Here is a 16,972-nt window from a genome sequence, read left to right on the forward strand (position 1 = left end):
CTTGAGGACTAGAGTTACAGGGAAAGTTTGAATAGGAGAATGAAGAGAGGTTTGATAAAGGAATACAAAATTATGAAGGATATAGATAGGAGAAATGTACAGTAAGCAGGTTTTTTCCATTGAGGTTGGGTGAAACTAGAATTAGAGGTCATGGGTTAAGGTTGAAAAGTGAAATGTTTAAGGGGAACATGAGGGAGGACTTGACTGAGAGGGTAGGGTAGAGCATGGAACGAGCTGCCAGTGCAAACGTTGGATACAGATTCGATTTCAGAATTTAAGAGAAATTTGGATAAGTACATGAGTTGGAGGGGTATGGAGGGCTACGTAGGTTGATGGGATTAGGCAGAATAGTTTGGCACAGACTAGATGGGCTGAAAGGTCTGTTTCACAGCCATGGCATTCTATGACTCTGTTTTCAAAACATGGCAGACCCTACAAATATATTAAGACCAAATGAGTAACTAGGGAAAGACTAGATCCCTTTAATGATTGTTCATCATCTACGTGTGAAGCCACAAGATATGCACAAGCAGTTAAGTGAATATTTCTCATGCGTATTTACCGCAGAGTAGGTCACAGAAGCTAACAAATTCAATACATAGTGATGTATTGGAACATATCCACATTATAATAGAGGTGGTGCTGCTGGTCCCTAGATAAACCTCTCCGGTCTCATCAAGTGCATCTTCAAACACTGTGGGAAATGAAGGAGGAAAGTGCTGGAGCCCTGGCAGAGATATTTGCACCATCTTTAACCACAAGTGAGATACTAGAGGACTGGAGGATGACTAATGTTGTGCCTTTAAGAAGACTGAGAAGGACAAGCCAGCGAACCAGATGCTGGTGAGCGTAGCATCTGTGGTTGGAAAGTTACTAAAGGGGATTCCAAGAGACAGGATCTACCAGCATCCGAATACTAACAATTTGGATGAGAACATTGTTAACACAGTTAGCAAGTTTGCAGATGACATCAAAGCTGGTGGTGCAGTGGACAAAGAAGGTGGTCATCTAAGATTACAACAGGATTTACATACATTTAGGAAGTAGACCAAGGAATGACAGGTGGAATTTAAATTGGACAAGTGCAAGGTGTTGCATTTTGATTAGTTAAGTCAGGGCACGACTTGCACAATAAATAGTAAGGCCCTGAAGTGTGCTGTATAACAGAGACACCTAGGGGTACAGGTACACACAAGAGGTTCTGCAGATGCTGGAAATCTTGAGCGACACACACAAAATTCTGGAGGAACTCAGTAAGTCAGGCAGGATCTCAGCATGAAATATTGACTGTTTATTCCCCTCCATAGATCTTCTGATTTATGATGGTGCTGGTGAAGCATAGTGACTACCTGCTGGTAGCAAACAAACAAACAAAACTAACTACGTTATTAATCACACCTTTTCTGGTAAATAGTCACTGCAATCAATGGCCTGCAACTTCCCGTTTCAGAACTGAGCTTTTGAACCACTTGTACGACACGGTATTTTTGCAGTTTGAACTGACATCTCAAAGGTGCAGGTCTGTTGCTGTGCATCGTGTATGAGCCTGGCTGGACCTGAGAGCAAGGAATGTGCCAAAATTTGGCCATTGCTGGAGCAAACTTGGAGGCAATTCGATGCAGCAGAACCAAAGTGAGGCAATGCACAGTTGAGGTAGCACAGCCCAGGCCAGAGAGTGAGGAACGGTCTGAGGTTTGGATGATTTAAGCACCAGGCCAAGTTGAAAAGGTCAGAGGGTCAGGGCCAGAGGCGAGGGTCGGGCTGGTGTTCAGCTCGCTGTTCTGCAAGGTTTACTTGTCTCTGCAATGAACTGAGCCTGCGGCCCGCAACAAACAAGCTCTTGGATCGGCTTTGACTGGCTTTGTTGCTATGGACTCACTTTCATGAACCTCAGTTCTGAATGTTAGTTGCTTACTTTTACAGTTTCCATGATTTGCTATTGTTTTGCACTTTGGGTGTTTGATTGTCTTCTTTTTATTAATATGTTCTGTTAGGTTTCCTTGTTTTGCGGCTGCCTGTAAGGAGACAAATCTGAAGATTGCATATAGTATACTATACATAGTTTGATAATAAATGTACTTTATACTTCAGATGCTGCCTGTTTTACTGTGTGTCTCCGGCCTTCTAGGGATACAGTTCCCTGAAAGTGGTGACTAGGGTGGTGGGTGGTGAAGAAGGCAGTTAAAGCATGTTAGTCTCCATTGGTCAGGCCTCTGAGTACAGGAGTTGGCGCATTATGTTGCAACTGTACGAGTCATTGGTTGAGACGTGGAATATTGAGCACAGTTCTGATCACCCAACTATGTCATTAAGCTGGAAAGGGTGCAAAAAAGATTCATACCAGGTCTGGAGGCCTTGAACTATTAGGAAAGGCCACATAGGCTGTGCCTCTGGAGCACAGAGGATGAGAGGTGACCAGAAAAGTATATAATATAACGAAGAGGACAGACAAGATGGCTTGCCGGGATATTTTTCCCCAAGTAAGGGAGTCTTTTATGTTAAACTTTTCAGTTTTACCAAATGTCCGGTCACTACTTGTCCTTATTCTAACACTTCCCATAAAGGTTCAATATCCCACACACCTTCCTGTCCCCTCGTTTTACTGAGGTCTATTCTGCTCCAATTTTCTATGCTCGATATTTGCTCCACATTACTCCTTTTTACTCAGCCAGGTTGGATTTGCTTTTTGATAGATATATTTTTCTCAAATATTCAACTTGACTTTCTCAACTCACTCACCAGACAGAAACTTTACAAGTATTCTGGACTAAAGGACCTTTGCAGTGTCAAACATCTGCCAAGCTGAGGGATGAAACAGAGAACCCTTTCCATCCTGAAGAAGAGACTCAGCCCTAAACGTTGACTGTTTATTCCCGTCAATGGATACTGAGTATTGACCTCTTTCCTTTTATTTTGGCTTTTTTAAAGAAAAAACTTTGGGTCCGAAACCATGTCCCTCAATTCTGGAATTGACACATTACAGTGAACCATTTGTTGTACAGCAATAAAATACATGAATCAGAGCAATGACATCACACTGATCTCATTTAGTTAATAACCATTCCTTTTCCTGTTTACAACAGTTACCTGGCCTGACTACCACATTGAGTTAAACAGCAACTCCACAAATTTAATCAGTTGTACAAAAGAAACAGGACCAACCAATTTATATACTAAGGGACTGTACAGTTCAGATAAACTGTCAAACATGCACTTGAAAAAATCTCCCGAAGATTGAGATCATAATCATTCATTTTTTCTATTAGAATTATTTTCCTAAGATAGTTTTTAATTCACCTTGGACAACAGGGTAAAAATAGCATAAATCTGAAACTCTTGTATGGTCGGAAAGCCAGTACTTCTATTCTTCCTGAGTGAAGCTGAATTTTAAAACCAAAGTGGTGCTAAAATGCAGTTCGAACACAAGACACTTCAGACACATGGGTCATAATTTCTCTGGATATCAGAGGTTTTTTAGTCACAAAGTGAAGAGTGCCACATGATGTTTTAACTGTAGGATGTCAGCCTGGCAGTGTGTGTGTTCCGATCAATTCTCTGCTCCTTCTCTTGTTCCGTTTCATTCCTTTTCATTTTTAATCAAATTAATTTCCAGTTCATTCTTCCTATAATCTTTCACTATTCTTGTTCAATCTCATCCTTCAAAATAAAATTCCATGGTCGCTTTGGTGCTGCATGGTGCAAGCGGAGGCTGGGAAAGAACGAGTGATTGCACTCAGAGTCAGCATTTCAGTCAATGGGGTGATCAGAGAATGAAATCACCAGGATAAGGAGTCAGAGGCTGCTGCTGGAGCAAAAGAACATTACAGAAGCCTGGAGGAGTCAGTTGGCTTCTTAAAAAGTTGAAAAAACAGGTAGAGTAACTCAACAAAGAAAGGCACTTAAGATGAAAAAAACCCAGAAAAGGATGAAGAATAAGCTAAAGTGAAAAGATGGGTGATAAAGTAAGGAGTATCACCAAAGGGCTGCAAAAAAAAACAAACGCAATGCAAACAAATGCTTGGAAGCGATTGGAAAAGTTGATAATGATATTTAACAAAAATATCAAAAAGGACCTTTAGTTTTTTAAACAGTAGGATGAATCAGAATCAGGTTTAATATCACCAGTATATGTCGTGAAATTTGTTGTTATGCGGCAGTAGTACATTGCAATAAATAATAAACTGTAAATTACAGTATATGTTTAAAGAGTTAAATTAAATAAATAGTGCAAAAAGATTTTTAAAAAGTCATGAGACAGTGTTCATGGGTTCATTGTCCATTCATAAATCTGATGGCTGAGGGGAAGAAGCCGTTCCTGAAACATTGAGTGCGTGTCTTCAGGCTCCTGTACCTCCTCCCTTACGGTAGCAATGAGAAGAGGGCACGTCCTGGGGTGATGAGGGCCCTTAATGATGGATGATGCCTCTTTGAGGCACCGCTCCTTGAAGAAAACCAAACTTACATTGAATAGTCATAAAACACTGACTAGGCCCAAAGGAGTATAGGATGAACTTCGTAAACTAAAGCTTACGAAGGATTTCAATAACTTATTCAAAGTGCAAATGATTTCAATAATTTTTATTTGGAGCACAGGAAATTTGGTAGAATTGTACAAGGATAAAAAAAAATTCAGTTCCAATGGGCATGTTCTCCAAGCAGCAGAGAAGGCCGCTTGAAAATTTGATGGAGGAATTCAAAATCAGAAGAATTTTGGTCAGTAAGTACTTAAAAATGACATTTCCAGGAATCAAAGTGTTGCTAATTGGAGGATATGGAATTCAGATAATTTATAAAAGAATCAGAGATAAGGCAAGGAACTTGTAGCAAACTTGTACAATTATGAATGCACTGGCCTGGTGCTATGAACAGATTCAAGAGAATATTTCAAAAGGAAAATTGATATATATTTGAAAGAGTTAAGACATAGGAGCAGAATTGGGCTATTCAGCCCATCGAGTGTGCTCTGCCATTCCATCATAGCTGATTTATTATCCTTCTCAAACCTATCTTCTGCCTTTGCCCTTTGACACCCTGCCCAATTAAGAACCTATCAACCTTCACTTTAAATATAATCAGAATAAGGTTTATTTTCACCAGCATGTGGGGTGAATATACCCAATGATTTGACCTCAGGTGTCCTGATGAAGGGTCTTGGCCCTAAACGTCGACTTTACTTTTCCATAGATGCTGCCTGACCTGCTGAGTTCCTCCGGCATTGTGTGTGTATTGATAGGGTAAGGAATAGCCATTCTCTGACAATTAAGGAGTTATTGTGGGGTTTTCTCATTTCATTTTATTTTGTTTATTTATTTTTATTGCTATGCTCTGAATAGACCAGGATATCCAGTTATTTCTGCATATCCTTGGCACCAAGTCTACATTATTCCCAGGTTTATTCTTGGCATATTTAGTGTTAATCTGAAGATAACTCCTTTTGCTTTGTCTCCTGATGTGATCCCTTCTCAAGAGAAAAGTAATTGTGCACAAAGAAATATATTTTAAATAAATAAGAAAAAATGCATTAAATACAATAAAAAGATTGAAGATATAAAACTATGAATTAAAAGATTAAAAAATATATAAATTGCCATATAAAAGAGGGACAATCTAGAGATCATATGGCACTAAAACTTCTAAATATTATTTTTAAAATAAACCACAAATAATCTCATGAGACAGAAAGTGATTGGTGATATCCGATTAGTTCAACTCGGAAAAGGATTCTGCCATAGATGGGATTGCTTTAATAACACCAACCTTATGTAGGGCACTGCATCATTCTGGACCAGATCTAATAGCCACTGTAACTCATCAGTGCTTCTGTCCACTGTAGAAGAAAAGAGATTTAAACTTTTAAGGGGCAAGACGAACCTGGGTATGCAAAATGAAACTCATACAGAAGAAAGACCTTCTAAAAGTACGTAATATGGAAGGATTAAAACAAACATGTGAAATACATGTAGGAAAGAATTGGGCAGAAACTTAATCTTTCATTCAATATGTATCCCCCAATTATGAATTTCCTTCTAACATGGCATCGTGGTTTACAGCAATCAGGGTCTTTTAAATAAAGGTATTGTCACATTTTCTTTAATTAATTGCGAGTAGTCAAGGGATGGTTCAGGTTTTTGCTTCTTTAGTTTTTTAAGTTTTACTTTTACGTAACATATTACTGGGTTACGGTCACTATTACAGTCTGCACCTGGATATGTTTTGCATTGAGTCACTGAGTTTCTAAATCTTTGGTTTATAGTAATAAAGTCAATTTGATTTCTGGTGTTATCACCTGGACTTTTCCAGGTCCATAAGCATCTTGGATGGTTTTTAAAGTAGGTATTCATAATGATCTGATTATTCATCTGGCACCATTCTACCCATTTCTCACCTCTTTCATTTCTTTCCCCTAGTCCAAATTTTCCTATGGTATTTCCATCAGCACCTTGTCCTACTTTAGCATTTAGATCTCCCATGACAATAACTATATCTTGAGATTTGTATCCATTCCTTGCTTGTTCAAGCTCTTCATAGGATTTATCTATATCCTCATTTGTTCCATCTGTTGTTGGTGCATATACCTGTATAATTGCTAAATCAAATGGTTGTCCTCTGAATCTAACAATGAGCACTCTTTCTGATATTGCCCAATGTCCTAAAACACTTTTTGCCATGTTTTCATCCATAAAAATTCCTACTCCATTAGTATGGGATGTTCCACAAGAATACTGACCAATACTAAACTAGGCATGACAACCCGCCTCAGAGTACTGAAATGTTACATTTATCCAGTTATGTTATATGGATCAGAATATGTTGGACAATATCTAGTAACATGAGGAAACGAATTGAAGCAGCAGAGATGTGGTTTTTGAGGAGGATGCGAAGAATATCATGGACGAAACGAATATCTAACGAGGATGTCATGAACAGAGCAAGCACAAAAAGAGAAATAATGCATGAGATCATGAAAAGGCAACGTAACTTCATTGGACATGTGATTCGGAAAGAGGAGTTAGTATGCACGGTAATTATGGGAAAGATTGAAGGGAAGAAAGCAAAAGGAAGGCAAACACAAATGATGATGGAGACAGCAGCCAGAGAACTGGAAATGAATACCAATGAATTGATCCACTTGACCTGAAACAGGAGTGTGTGGGCGATGGCAGTCAAAGTTCAAACTGGGCATGGCACCTGATGATTCTGATGATGATGATTTTTACATCAGGCAGAGTTAGACCTGCATTACTGTGAACTGGTTTTTCTGGATTGAAGAGTTGAATTTCTAAGGCACCATCTTCATTTCAAAGAAATATTTTAAAAATGTAACATGACACACCCCTTCTCTGCCTTTTGCAAGATAGTCCATGAAAGAAAATGCATACTGCATCAGATATTGCACACAGGTGAAAGTTCATTGTCAGCTGTTTCCATTAAACATGCAACATAATGACTACTGTTTCTTCAAAATTTGGTTTCAATGAAATTTGTGAACTTTAATATCAGAAAAAAAATTAAATATGGAGTTATCACTACATTGCAAACTTAGCTCAAGTGACCATGCACATTTATTTACCTTGTAATCTCTTTTCAAGTCTCTTAATTTCAAGAATAAAAGATGTTTTATTCCGGAATACTACAGATATACTCCGGTGACTTTTTAAAAATTATTTTTAGGAACTAGTGGTTAAATGGTCTGAATCTAAAATTCTAAGCAACACTAAGAAACTGTAAAATTCTAAGTAACATCCAGATTCATGAAGCGTTTTTAAACCACAAAACGTTACCATTTTCTGATCTTATAGTAGCCCTGTGGTGACTCCCTGATAAACTACGTTCTCAAGGCTAGATACAAACAAGTCCATTCAAAGAGTTAAGAGGATAAGACACTCCTAACTGTGGAAGGATCCATCAAGAACTTGCTGCCACTTTACAGAAGAAAATCCAAATCAGAAACTCAGCATAGAACAGAACGGGTAAAATTTGAACAAAAATATATCCCAGTAATGCTTTGGAGACCAGATAAAACATACACACAGCTCACACATATAAAAGCAGGATGAATGGAGATGGATTTCCTGCCTGCTGCAGGGCAGCAAAAGGCATCTTCTGATGGGTGGGTACAGAGCATTTCAGCTTGGTTTCTACTTTCTGACCGCCCCCCCCCCCCACCCCACTCCAAGCTGCAACAATCATGGGCTAGGTTCAGCCAAGGAGATCTGGGAGGACTGAGTATACTCACTTGCTGAGTTAGAGAGGCCAGCTAACAGTGCCTGCTTGCTCTGGTCACAGCTTTCCTGTTCTTTTCTGACGTACAAGGAGTTTGGAATATGAACAATCGTCAGGAACAGAACGTTGTCATAACCTGAGCATGTACACCAGAAACTTCCACAATATTTTCAGGGCAAAATTGTAAAGAAAAGTTTTCACCTTATAGTTATACTACTGGTTTTGGTACAATCTCTGTGAATCTTGTTTCTAAAATACTTACATCAGGGCTTTGATTTTCTTTTTGATAAGTTATAGGCCTTCTGTGATACTGGCCAGAGATTAGAAATTCAAGATTCAAAGTAAATTTATTATCAAAGTACATACATGTCATCGTATACAACCCTGAGATTCGCTTCCTTGTGGGCATACACAGTAAATCCAAGAAACACAACAGAATCAATAAAAGACCACATCCAATAGGATGGACAAACAACCAATGTGCAAAAGACAAACTATACAAATACAAAAAAGTTTTAAAAGAAGAATTAGTTTTCTATGCAATCTTTTGTTTATACCAACCATAGATTAAGAGTTACGTACTAAAATTAACCACTAAAATCACTTGTGATAACTGAAAACAACTCATGATCTAATTTTTACAATATTTTACACTGGGAAGGGAAAGTTTTGCACAAATTCAGAATAAGAACATACCTTGGGTATAATCTACAACCGCTTCCAGAGCTGCCATGCGAACATCGACAAAGTGTCCGTATTCTGCATACGACTTAAAGAGTGATGGATCGCTGGGAATGTGGCCGTTCTTCTGAAGCACACGAATAGCTTTCAGGCAGCTGCAAATTGTAGAGGTATGGTCTTAAAAAAGAAAACTTGCTCAGAAACACTTTTAGGCATACTAACCAGACCAAGCAACACATGTAGAGTGGCAATCACTACTGCAAAAAATTACATTCAGTGTTATAAGGAATTATCTTTGCACGTTGTTTCTGCTTGGTAATTTCCACATTACCAAGATTCATCATTTTAAAAATGAATAAAAGTGGATCAACAAAGAGAAAAAAAAATTCTCCAATTCCTCCAGTAATGCATAGGTACACGGGCCAATCACCATTGATGAATGCTCTTGAAGCCTCCCACAGTCCAAAGACATAGAGGGCTAGTAGTTTAATTGGTCATTGTAAATTGTCCTGTGATTAGGCTGGGATTAAATCGGGGGATTGCTGGGTGGCACAGTTTAAGGGGCCAGAAGGATCTATTCCGCACTGTATCTTAATCAATAAATAAATAATTATATTGAAATCACCCATTCCTATCCCCAAAGATGCTACCAGACCAACTGAGTATTTCCAGTACTGTGTTTTAATTCCATCATCATAATTTCTGTTAGTTCGTATTTTCTTATATTGTTTGATTGTTTCTGAGAGACTAGCCTCTACTACCAGAAGAAGGCAATGGCAAACCACTTCTGTAGAAAAATCTTCCAAGAACAATCATTGCCCACGTCATACGACACTGCACATTAACGTAAGAACGAGCCTGTATTGGTTCGGGTCAGATATTTTCAGGATATGAAATGCAAATGAAAAGATGTCTGGCTGAAGAGCCAATACTTAGAGAAATGAAGTAGCCACCTTCTACAGTACAAATTGTGAACACTGTAGCAATGTGAATGCTGCTATCAAAAAAGTTGCATTGACAATCATTGTTCAAATATGAGCAAATGTTAAATAACAGGGTTGCAAATTACACATTGCACCTCGCTATGAATGTCACAGACTGAAAAAACATGGCTTTAAATACCCTTAATCCACAATTATGCTATAACTGATAAAGACTACTGGGAAATATGGTGATTTGTTGCATTGATAATTATGATGGAATTCTTCATTATGCAGGAAAGAAAAGAACAGAAAATATTCAGAAAGCTTTACTAAAGGGAAAATGAAAGACAATTTTCACTTAGTGCTGAAACTTAAATATTCAGATACAAGAACTCCGTTCACTTGATATCATGTAGATGTTTATCAATTAAATACCTGACAGTTATTGTATTTCTGTAACTTGGTAGCAACTTCTCCATGTTTAGAAATCTGGTTATCTCCTCCAAAATCAATCTTACATCAGGATTGAGATTATCTAATGTCCGAACCTCGTTATTAATGCTAATTGCAGGTGTTACTGAATTGGAAAGTGCATCAATTAGTTCAGCACGGTAGTAGTTGTCCGAAAACTAAAAGAGAAAGGATATTAAATGTTATTATTAAAATAAACTTTGTGCAAAGAACAACTAAATAATATTCAAACATGAGGAAATCTGCAGATGCTGGAAATTCAAGCAACACACACAAAAATTGCTGGTGAACGCAGCAGGCCAGGCAGCATCTATACGAAGAGGTACATTACAGTCCACGTTTCAGGCTGGGACCCTTCGTCAGGGCTAACTGAAAAAAGATAGTAAGAGATTTGAAAGTGGGAGGGGGAGGGGGAGATCCAAAATGATAGAAGACAGGAGGGGAGGGGTGGATCTAAAAGCTGGAGAAGGGAGAGGATCATGGGATGGGAAGCCTGGGGAGAAGGAGAAGCAGGGAGGGGAGCCCAGAGGGTGGAGAGCAGGCAAAGAGTTATAGTGAGAGGGACAGAGGGAGAAAAAGAGAGAGAGGAAAAAAGATGGGGGTGGGGAGGAATATATTAAATAAATAAGGGATGGGGTGTGAAGGGGAGGTGGGGCATTGACGGAAGTTAGAGAAGTCAATATTCATGCCATCAGGTTGGAGGCTACTCAGACGGAATATAAGGTGTTGTTCCTCCAACCTGAGTGTGGCTTCATCTTGACAGTAGAGGAGGCTGTGGATAGCCATATCAGAATAGGAATGGGACGTGGAATTAAAATGTGTGGCCACTGAGAGATCTTGCTTTCTCTGGCGAACAGAGTGTGGGTGTTCAGCGAAACTGTCTCCCAGCCTGCATCGGGTCTCGCCAATATATAGAAGGCCACACCGGGAGCACCAGATGCAGTATATCACCCCAGCTGACTCACAGGTGAAGTGTCAACGTAGAACATAGAACATAGAATAGTACAGCACAGTACAGGCCCTTCGGCCCACAATGCTGTGCCGACCCTCAAACCCTGCCTCCCATATAAGCCCCCACCTTAGATTCCTCCATATACCTGTCTAGTAGTCTCTTAAACTTCACTAGTGTATCTGCCTCCACCACTGACTCAGGCAGTGCATTCCACGCACCAACCACTCTCTGAGTAAAAAACCTTCCTCTAATATCCCCCTTCAACTTCCCACCCCTTACCTAAAAGCCATGTCCTCTTGTATTGAGCAGTGGTGCCCTGGGGAAGAGGCGCTGGCTATCCACTCTATCTATTCCCCTTATTATCTTGTCGCCTCACCTGGAAGGACTGTCTGGGGCTCTGAATGGTGAAGAGGGAGGAAGTGTAAAGGCATGTGTAGCACTTCTTCCGCTTACAAGGATAAGTGCCGGGAGGGAGATCGGTGGGAAGGGATGGGGGGTACGAATGGACAAGGGAGTCGCGTAGGGAGTGATCCCTGCAGAAAGCAGAAAGGGGGGGAGGGAAAGATGTGCTTAGTGGTGGGATCCCGTTGGAGGTGGCGGAAGTTACGGAGAATTATATGTTGGACCCGGAGGCTGGTAGGCTAGGACAAGGGGAACCCTATTCCTAGTGGGGTGGCAGGAGGATGGGGTGAGAGCAGATGTGTGTGGAATGGGAGAGGTGCATATTATTTGTTTTGGTCCATATGGTTTTAAAATTAGTACATATGTATTTGAAAAATTGCTTGAAGGATATGTGAATTTTTTCAATTGCTACCTGTTGGCCACGAAGGATTTAAAAATATGGAAGAAAACATCAAATTCCAGTGGGTCAAGGACAGTGGCTTGGGAGATTGTACTTGCAGCTTTACCACCCCTCCCCCCACCACCTTGCAGACACTAAATTGATTCTTGCTCTGGGATAATCTAATCAGAGCAATTGAATGTGAACACAAGGATCTTCAAGTAACAACTGCAGAACCTGAGACTATTCCCAGGCTAAGTCCACACTAGACCGGAAAATTTTGAAAACGCCGGTTTCGCGTAAAAACGATAGGCATCCACACCAGGCATTTTTGAAAATACCTCCGTCCACATCAAAACGGGTATTTGGATGAATCTCCTCCTACTGGGCATGCGTAGGACACATCTACAGAAAACAAGCGAAGAGGAAACGGTGTACTTGCTGCACGTTTGTCCAGTTACAGACTAGAAAAACTTCAAAGGAAGTTGCCAAACGACGAACAGCTGTTGGCTCTCGCGCAGGACTTAAAACTAAAAAAACAAATACTGGAGTGTATGGAGGCAACCGACAGGGAGTTCACGGCTGACGACGAACATTGAAAAACTGACTAACTCTGTTGCAGTGAGATTTGCAATGATGAGGAATATGATGGCTCCCCCTCAGTACTTTTCACCGCCACAATACCAGCCTCACAGCCACTACAACAGCTACACATACGGATACACAGACCCCCGGGTGGCCCCACCAACGTCTTCCCCACTCCCACAGAGGGGTCACCCTGGAAACATTTCCTACAGCCATAGTCTCTTCACTGATGAAAGGACAACAGGTTTTTTAAAACCTCCGGTTATCCCGTACACACTACAACACCCAACCGGCATTTCAGATTTAAACACTCCGGAGAATGCTTTAGTAAAGCTCCACTTTCGGGGGAGGAAAACGCTGTTTCAGTGTGGAAAAAGCTTTGGTTATGGATTTATCCGGTCTAGTGCGGACATAGCCTCAGATGAATAGCTATTTATTATGAAAAGTGCCAGACCTACCGAAGAAGCAATCTGTAATCTCGTTAGACTCAGTTAGACTAGGTCGCCTAGTTCGACTGGTTTGGACCAATCAGAGTTGATAAGAACAAAGGCACAAGGCTGGGAGGCAGAAACCATAGAACAATGTGGGTTGTAGCCATGGACCAGAGCCAATAAAAAGGTTTTAAGGGTCAATCAGGTGACGTATATCCAATGATACTGGAATGTTACATTTGAATTGAATTGATAAGGAATGAACATAAGAGTGGACACTTCAATTGTGCAATCAGTGATATCTCCTTCCAGAGAATCACCATTACGAGGAAGAACCCCCATGCCAGGGGCTGGGCGAAGAAAGGATCGATTGCCTGGCCAACAGAGATCCCCTATTTCAGTGTTATAAATTGGAGAAATGGTCTGAGTATTGGTACAAAGGAAACAGTGGAATTCACGTTCTAAATTGCTGGCCCAGGGTCAACATATTTTATGTTGTTGTTTGTTGAAAGACAATAAGGTTTAAGTTTTGATTAATTATGAGTTGCGTAGCGAGTTTCGTAACCTAGTTCATTGACAATCAATATACCAATAACACAAGACAAGAAAGCATAAGAGAAAACTAAAATAGCTCTCTTTAAAAAAAATTGAAGAATCCCAGAGGTTTTAAAGATCTAAAAGAAAATACTGATGATGCATTACCTTGTTCTTCCTGTTGTCATTATATTTTATTAAGTCCAAAATAAAGGCCAGCACTTCCTTAGGACATTGGTTATGGATATCTCTTAGCAGTGCCATAGCAACTGGCATTGTCTGTGAAACAGATGAAATGTATTAATGTACTTGCAGAGATACAATTTTCTATAATCTGACATCATCTGCTTTCCAAAATATATGCTGCTTGAGTCATGAATTTTCAATCATTGAATGAGTGTACATATAACAAGGGTGTCATGGTAGCATAGTGGTTAGTGCTTACATTACTACAGCTCGGGGCATTCTGGAATTTGGAGCTCAATTCCAGTGCTATTCTGTAAAGAGTCTCTGTATATCCTCCCTGTGGATTGCCTGCGTTTTCCCCGGGTACACCGGTTTCCTCCCAAAGTCCAAAGGCCTACTGGGTAGGTTAAGAGGTCATAGTACACTGCCCTGGGATTAGTTTAGGGTTAATTGGGTTTGCGGGGTGGCATGCCTCAAAGGACTGCAAGGGCATATTCCATGCTGTTTCACGAAATATTTTCTTAACATTGAGGGACTGATCAATGTGCTCAGATAATGGCAGCTGGTTTGAAGCAAGAATGGATTACACTGAAGGAGTCAAACAAAGTTGAAAATTGCAGAGAAGGACATGTTAACTTGAAACAGCTATCTGTTTGGTAGTTATACATAAAGTATTAATGTTAACCAAACATAGAAAAAAGCATATCCTTCAAAATATTTAACAATTTAATATCAGTACATACTTTATTATCAGTGTGGATCCTGTTCTCAATTTCTACAGCAGAACTTAAACGCAAACCATGACTTTGAACCAATAAACACTCAGCAGCCACATTACTAGCTACACATGTACACCTACACATTAATTAATGCAAATAGCTAATCAGCCAAGCATGTGGCAGCAACTCAAGGCACAAAAGCATGCAGACATGGTCAGGTTGTTGTTCAGACCAATCTTCAGAATGGGGAAGAAATGTGATCTAAATGACTTTGACCATGGAATGATTGTTGGCGCCAGACGGGGTGGTTTGAGTATCTCAGAAGCTGCTGATATCCTGGGGTTTTCACATACAACAGTTTTACAGAGAACTGTGTGAGAAACAAAAGCATCCAGTGAGTGGCAGTTCTGTGTAATGACAGAGGTCACAGGAGAATGGCCAGATTGGTTCAAGCTGACAGGAAAACAACAGTAACTCAAATAACCACACATTACAACAGTGGTGTGCACTGTCATCTCTTTTACCCTTGATATATCTAGAAAACTTTTTGTATTGTCTTTTATATTATTGGTGAGCTTACCTTCATATTTCATGTTTTCTCTCTCTATGGCTTTATTCTATTGTCTTCTGTTGATTTTTAAAATCTTCCCAAACAAAGGAGCTGGTTGTGGATTACAGGAGGAATGGAGATGGGCTAATCCCTATTGACATCAATGGATGTGGGGTTGAGAGGGTGAACAGCTTTAAGATCCTTCGGCATCCACATTACCGAAGACCTCACGTGGACTGTACACACATCAAAGTTGCTGGTGAACGCAGCAGGCCAGGGAGCATCTCTAGGAAGAGGTACAGTCGACGTTTCAGGCCGAGACCCTTCGTCAGGACTAACTGAAGGAAGAGCTAGTAAGAGATTTGAAAGTGGGAGGGGGAGGGGGAGATCTGAAATGATAGGAGAAGACAGGAGGGGGAGGGATGGAGCCAAGAGCTGGACAGGTGATTGGCAAAGGGGATATGAGAGGATCATGGGACAGGAGGTCAGGGAAGAAAGACGGGGGGGGGGACCCAGAGGATGGGCAAGAGGTATATTCAGAGGGACAGAGGGAGAAAAAGGAGAGTGAGAGAAAGAATGTGTGTATAAAAATAAATAACAGATGGGGTACGAGGGGGAGGTGGGGCCTAGCGGAAGCTAGATAAGTCGATGTTCATGCCATCAGGTTGGAGGCTACCCAGACGGAATATAAGGTGTTGTTCCTCCAACCTGAGTGTGGCTTCATCTTTACAATAGAGGCCGTGGATAGACATGTCAGAATGGGAATGGGATGTGGAATTAAAATGTGTGGCCACTGGGAGATCCTGCTTTCTCTGGCGGACAGAGCGTAGATGTTCAGCAAAGCGGTCTCCCAGTCTGCGTCGGGTCTCGCCAATATATAAAAGGCCACATCGGGAGCACCAGACGCAGTATATCACCCCAGTCGACTCACAGGTGAAGTGTTGCCTCACCTGGAAGGACTGTTTGGGGCCCTGAATGGTGGTAAGGGAGGAAGTGTAAGGGCATGTGTAGCACTTGTTCCGCTTACACGGATAAGTGCCAGGAGGGAGATCAGTGGGGAGGGATGGGGGGGACGAATGGACAAGGGAGTTGTGTAGGGAGCGATCCCTGCGGAATGCAGAGAGAGGGGGGGAGGGAAAGATGTGCTTAGTGGTGGGATCCCGTTGGAGGTGGCGGAAGTTACAGAGAATCCCGTTGGAGGTGGCGGAAGTTACGGAGAATACCCTACACAACTCCCTTGTCCATTCGTCCCCCCCATCCCTCCCCACTGATCTCCCTCCTGGCACTTATCCGTGTAAGCGGAACAAGTGCTACACATGCCCTTACACTTCCTCCCTTACCACCATTCAGAGCCCCAAACAGTCCTTCCAGGTGAGGCAACACTTCACCTGTGAGTCGACTGTGGTGATATACTGCGTCCGGTGCTCCCGATGTGGCCTTTTATATATTGGCGAGACCCGACGCAGACTGGGAGACCGCTTTGCTGAACATCTACGCTCTGTCCGCCAGAGAAAGCAGGATCTCCCAGTGGCCACACATTTTAATTCCACATCCCATTCCCATTCTGACATGTCTATCCACGGCCTCCTCTACTGTAAAGATGAAGCCACACTCAGGTTGGAGGAACAACACCTTATATTCCGTCTGAGTAGCCTCCAACCTGATGGCATGAACATCGACTTCTCTAATTTCCGCTAGGCCCCACCTCCCCCTCGTACCCCATCTGTTACTTATTTTTATGCATACATTCTTTCTCTCACTCTCCTTTTTCTCCCTCTGTCCCTCTGAATATACCTCTTGCCCATCCTCTGGGTCCCCCCCCCCTTGTCTTTCTTCCCGGACCTCCTGTCCCATGATCCTCTCGTATCCATCCTTCCCCCTCCTGTCTTCTCCTATCATTTTGGATCTCCCCCTCCCCCTTTCAAATCCCTTACTC

At 41.3% G+C, this 16,972-nt stretch overlaps 1 protein-coding gene across 2 annotated transcripts in view; it reads right to left on the reverse strand.

Annotated features, from left to right (window-relative positions):
- The window catches only part of taf2 (TAF2 RNA polymerase II, TATA box binding protein (TBP)-associated factor), a 141,081-nt gene that overhangs the window by 58,387 nt on the left and 65,722 nt on the right, over window positions 1-16,972 (reverse strand). For both annotated transcript variants that reach the window (XM_072251969.1, XM_072251962.1), the window contains exons 18-21: window positions 13,750-13,860; window positions 10,263-10,456; window positions 8,920-9,059; window positions 5,758-5,827 (exon numbers count right to left, since the gene is read on the reverse strand). In XM_072251969.1, the coding sequence (XP_072108070.1) occupies window positions 5,758-5,827; window positions 8,920-9,059; window positions 10,263-10,456; window positions 13,750-13,860 (515 nt within the window). The remainder of the gene's footprint in view (window positions 1-5,757; window positions 5,828-8,919; window positions 9,060-10,262; window positions 10,457-13,749; window positions 13,861-16,972) is intronic.

Source organism: Mobula birostris, chromosome 1, assembly GCF_030028105.1.
Source record: "Mobula birostris isolate sMobBir1 chromosome 1, sMobBir1.hap1, whole genome shotgun sequence".
Lineage (NCBI taxonomy): Eukaryota > Metazoa > Chordata > Chondrichthyes > Myliobatiformes > Myliobatidae > Mobula > Mobula birostris.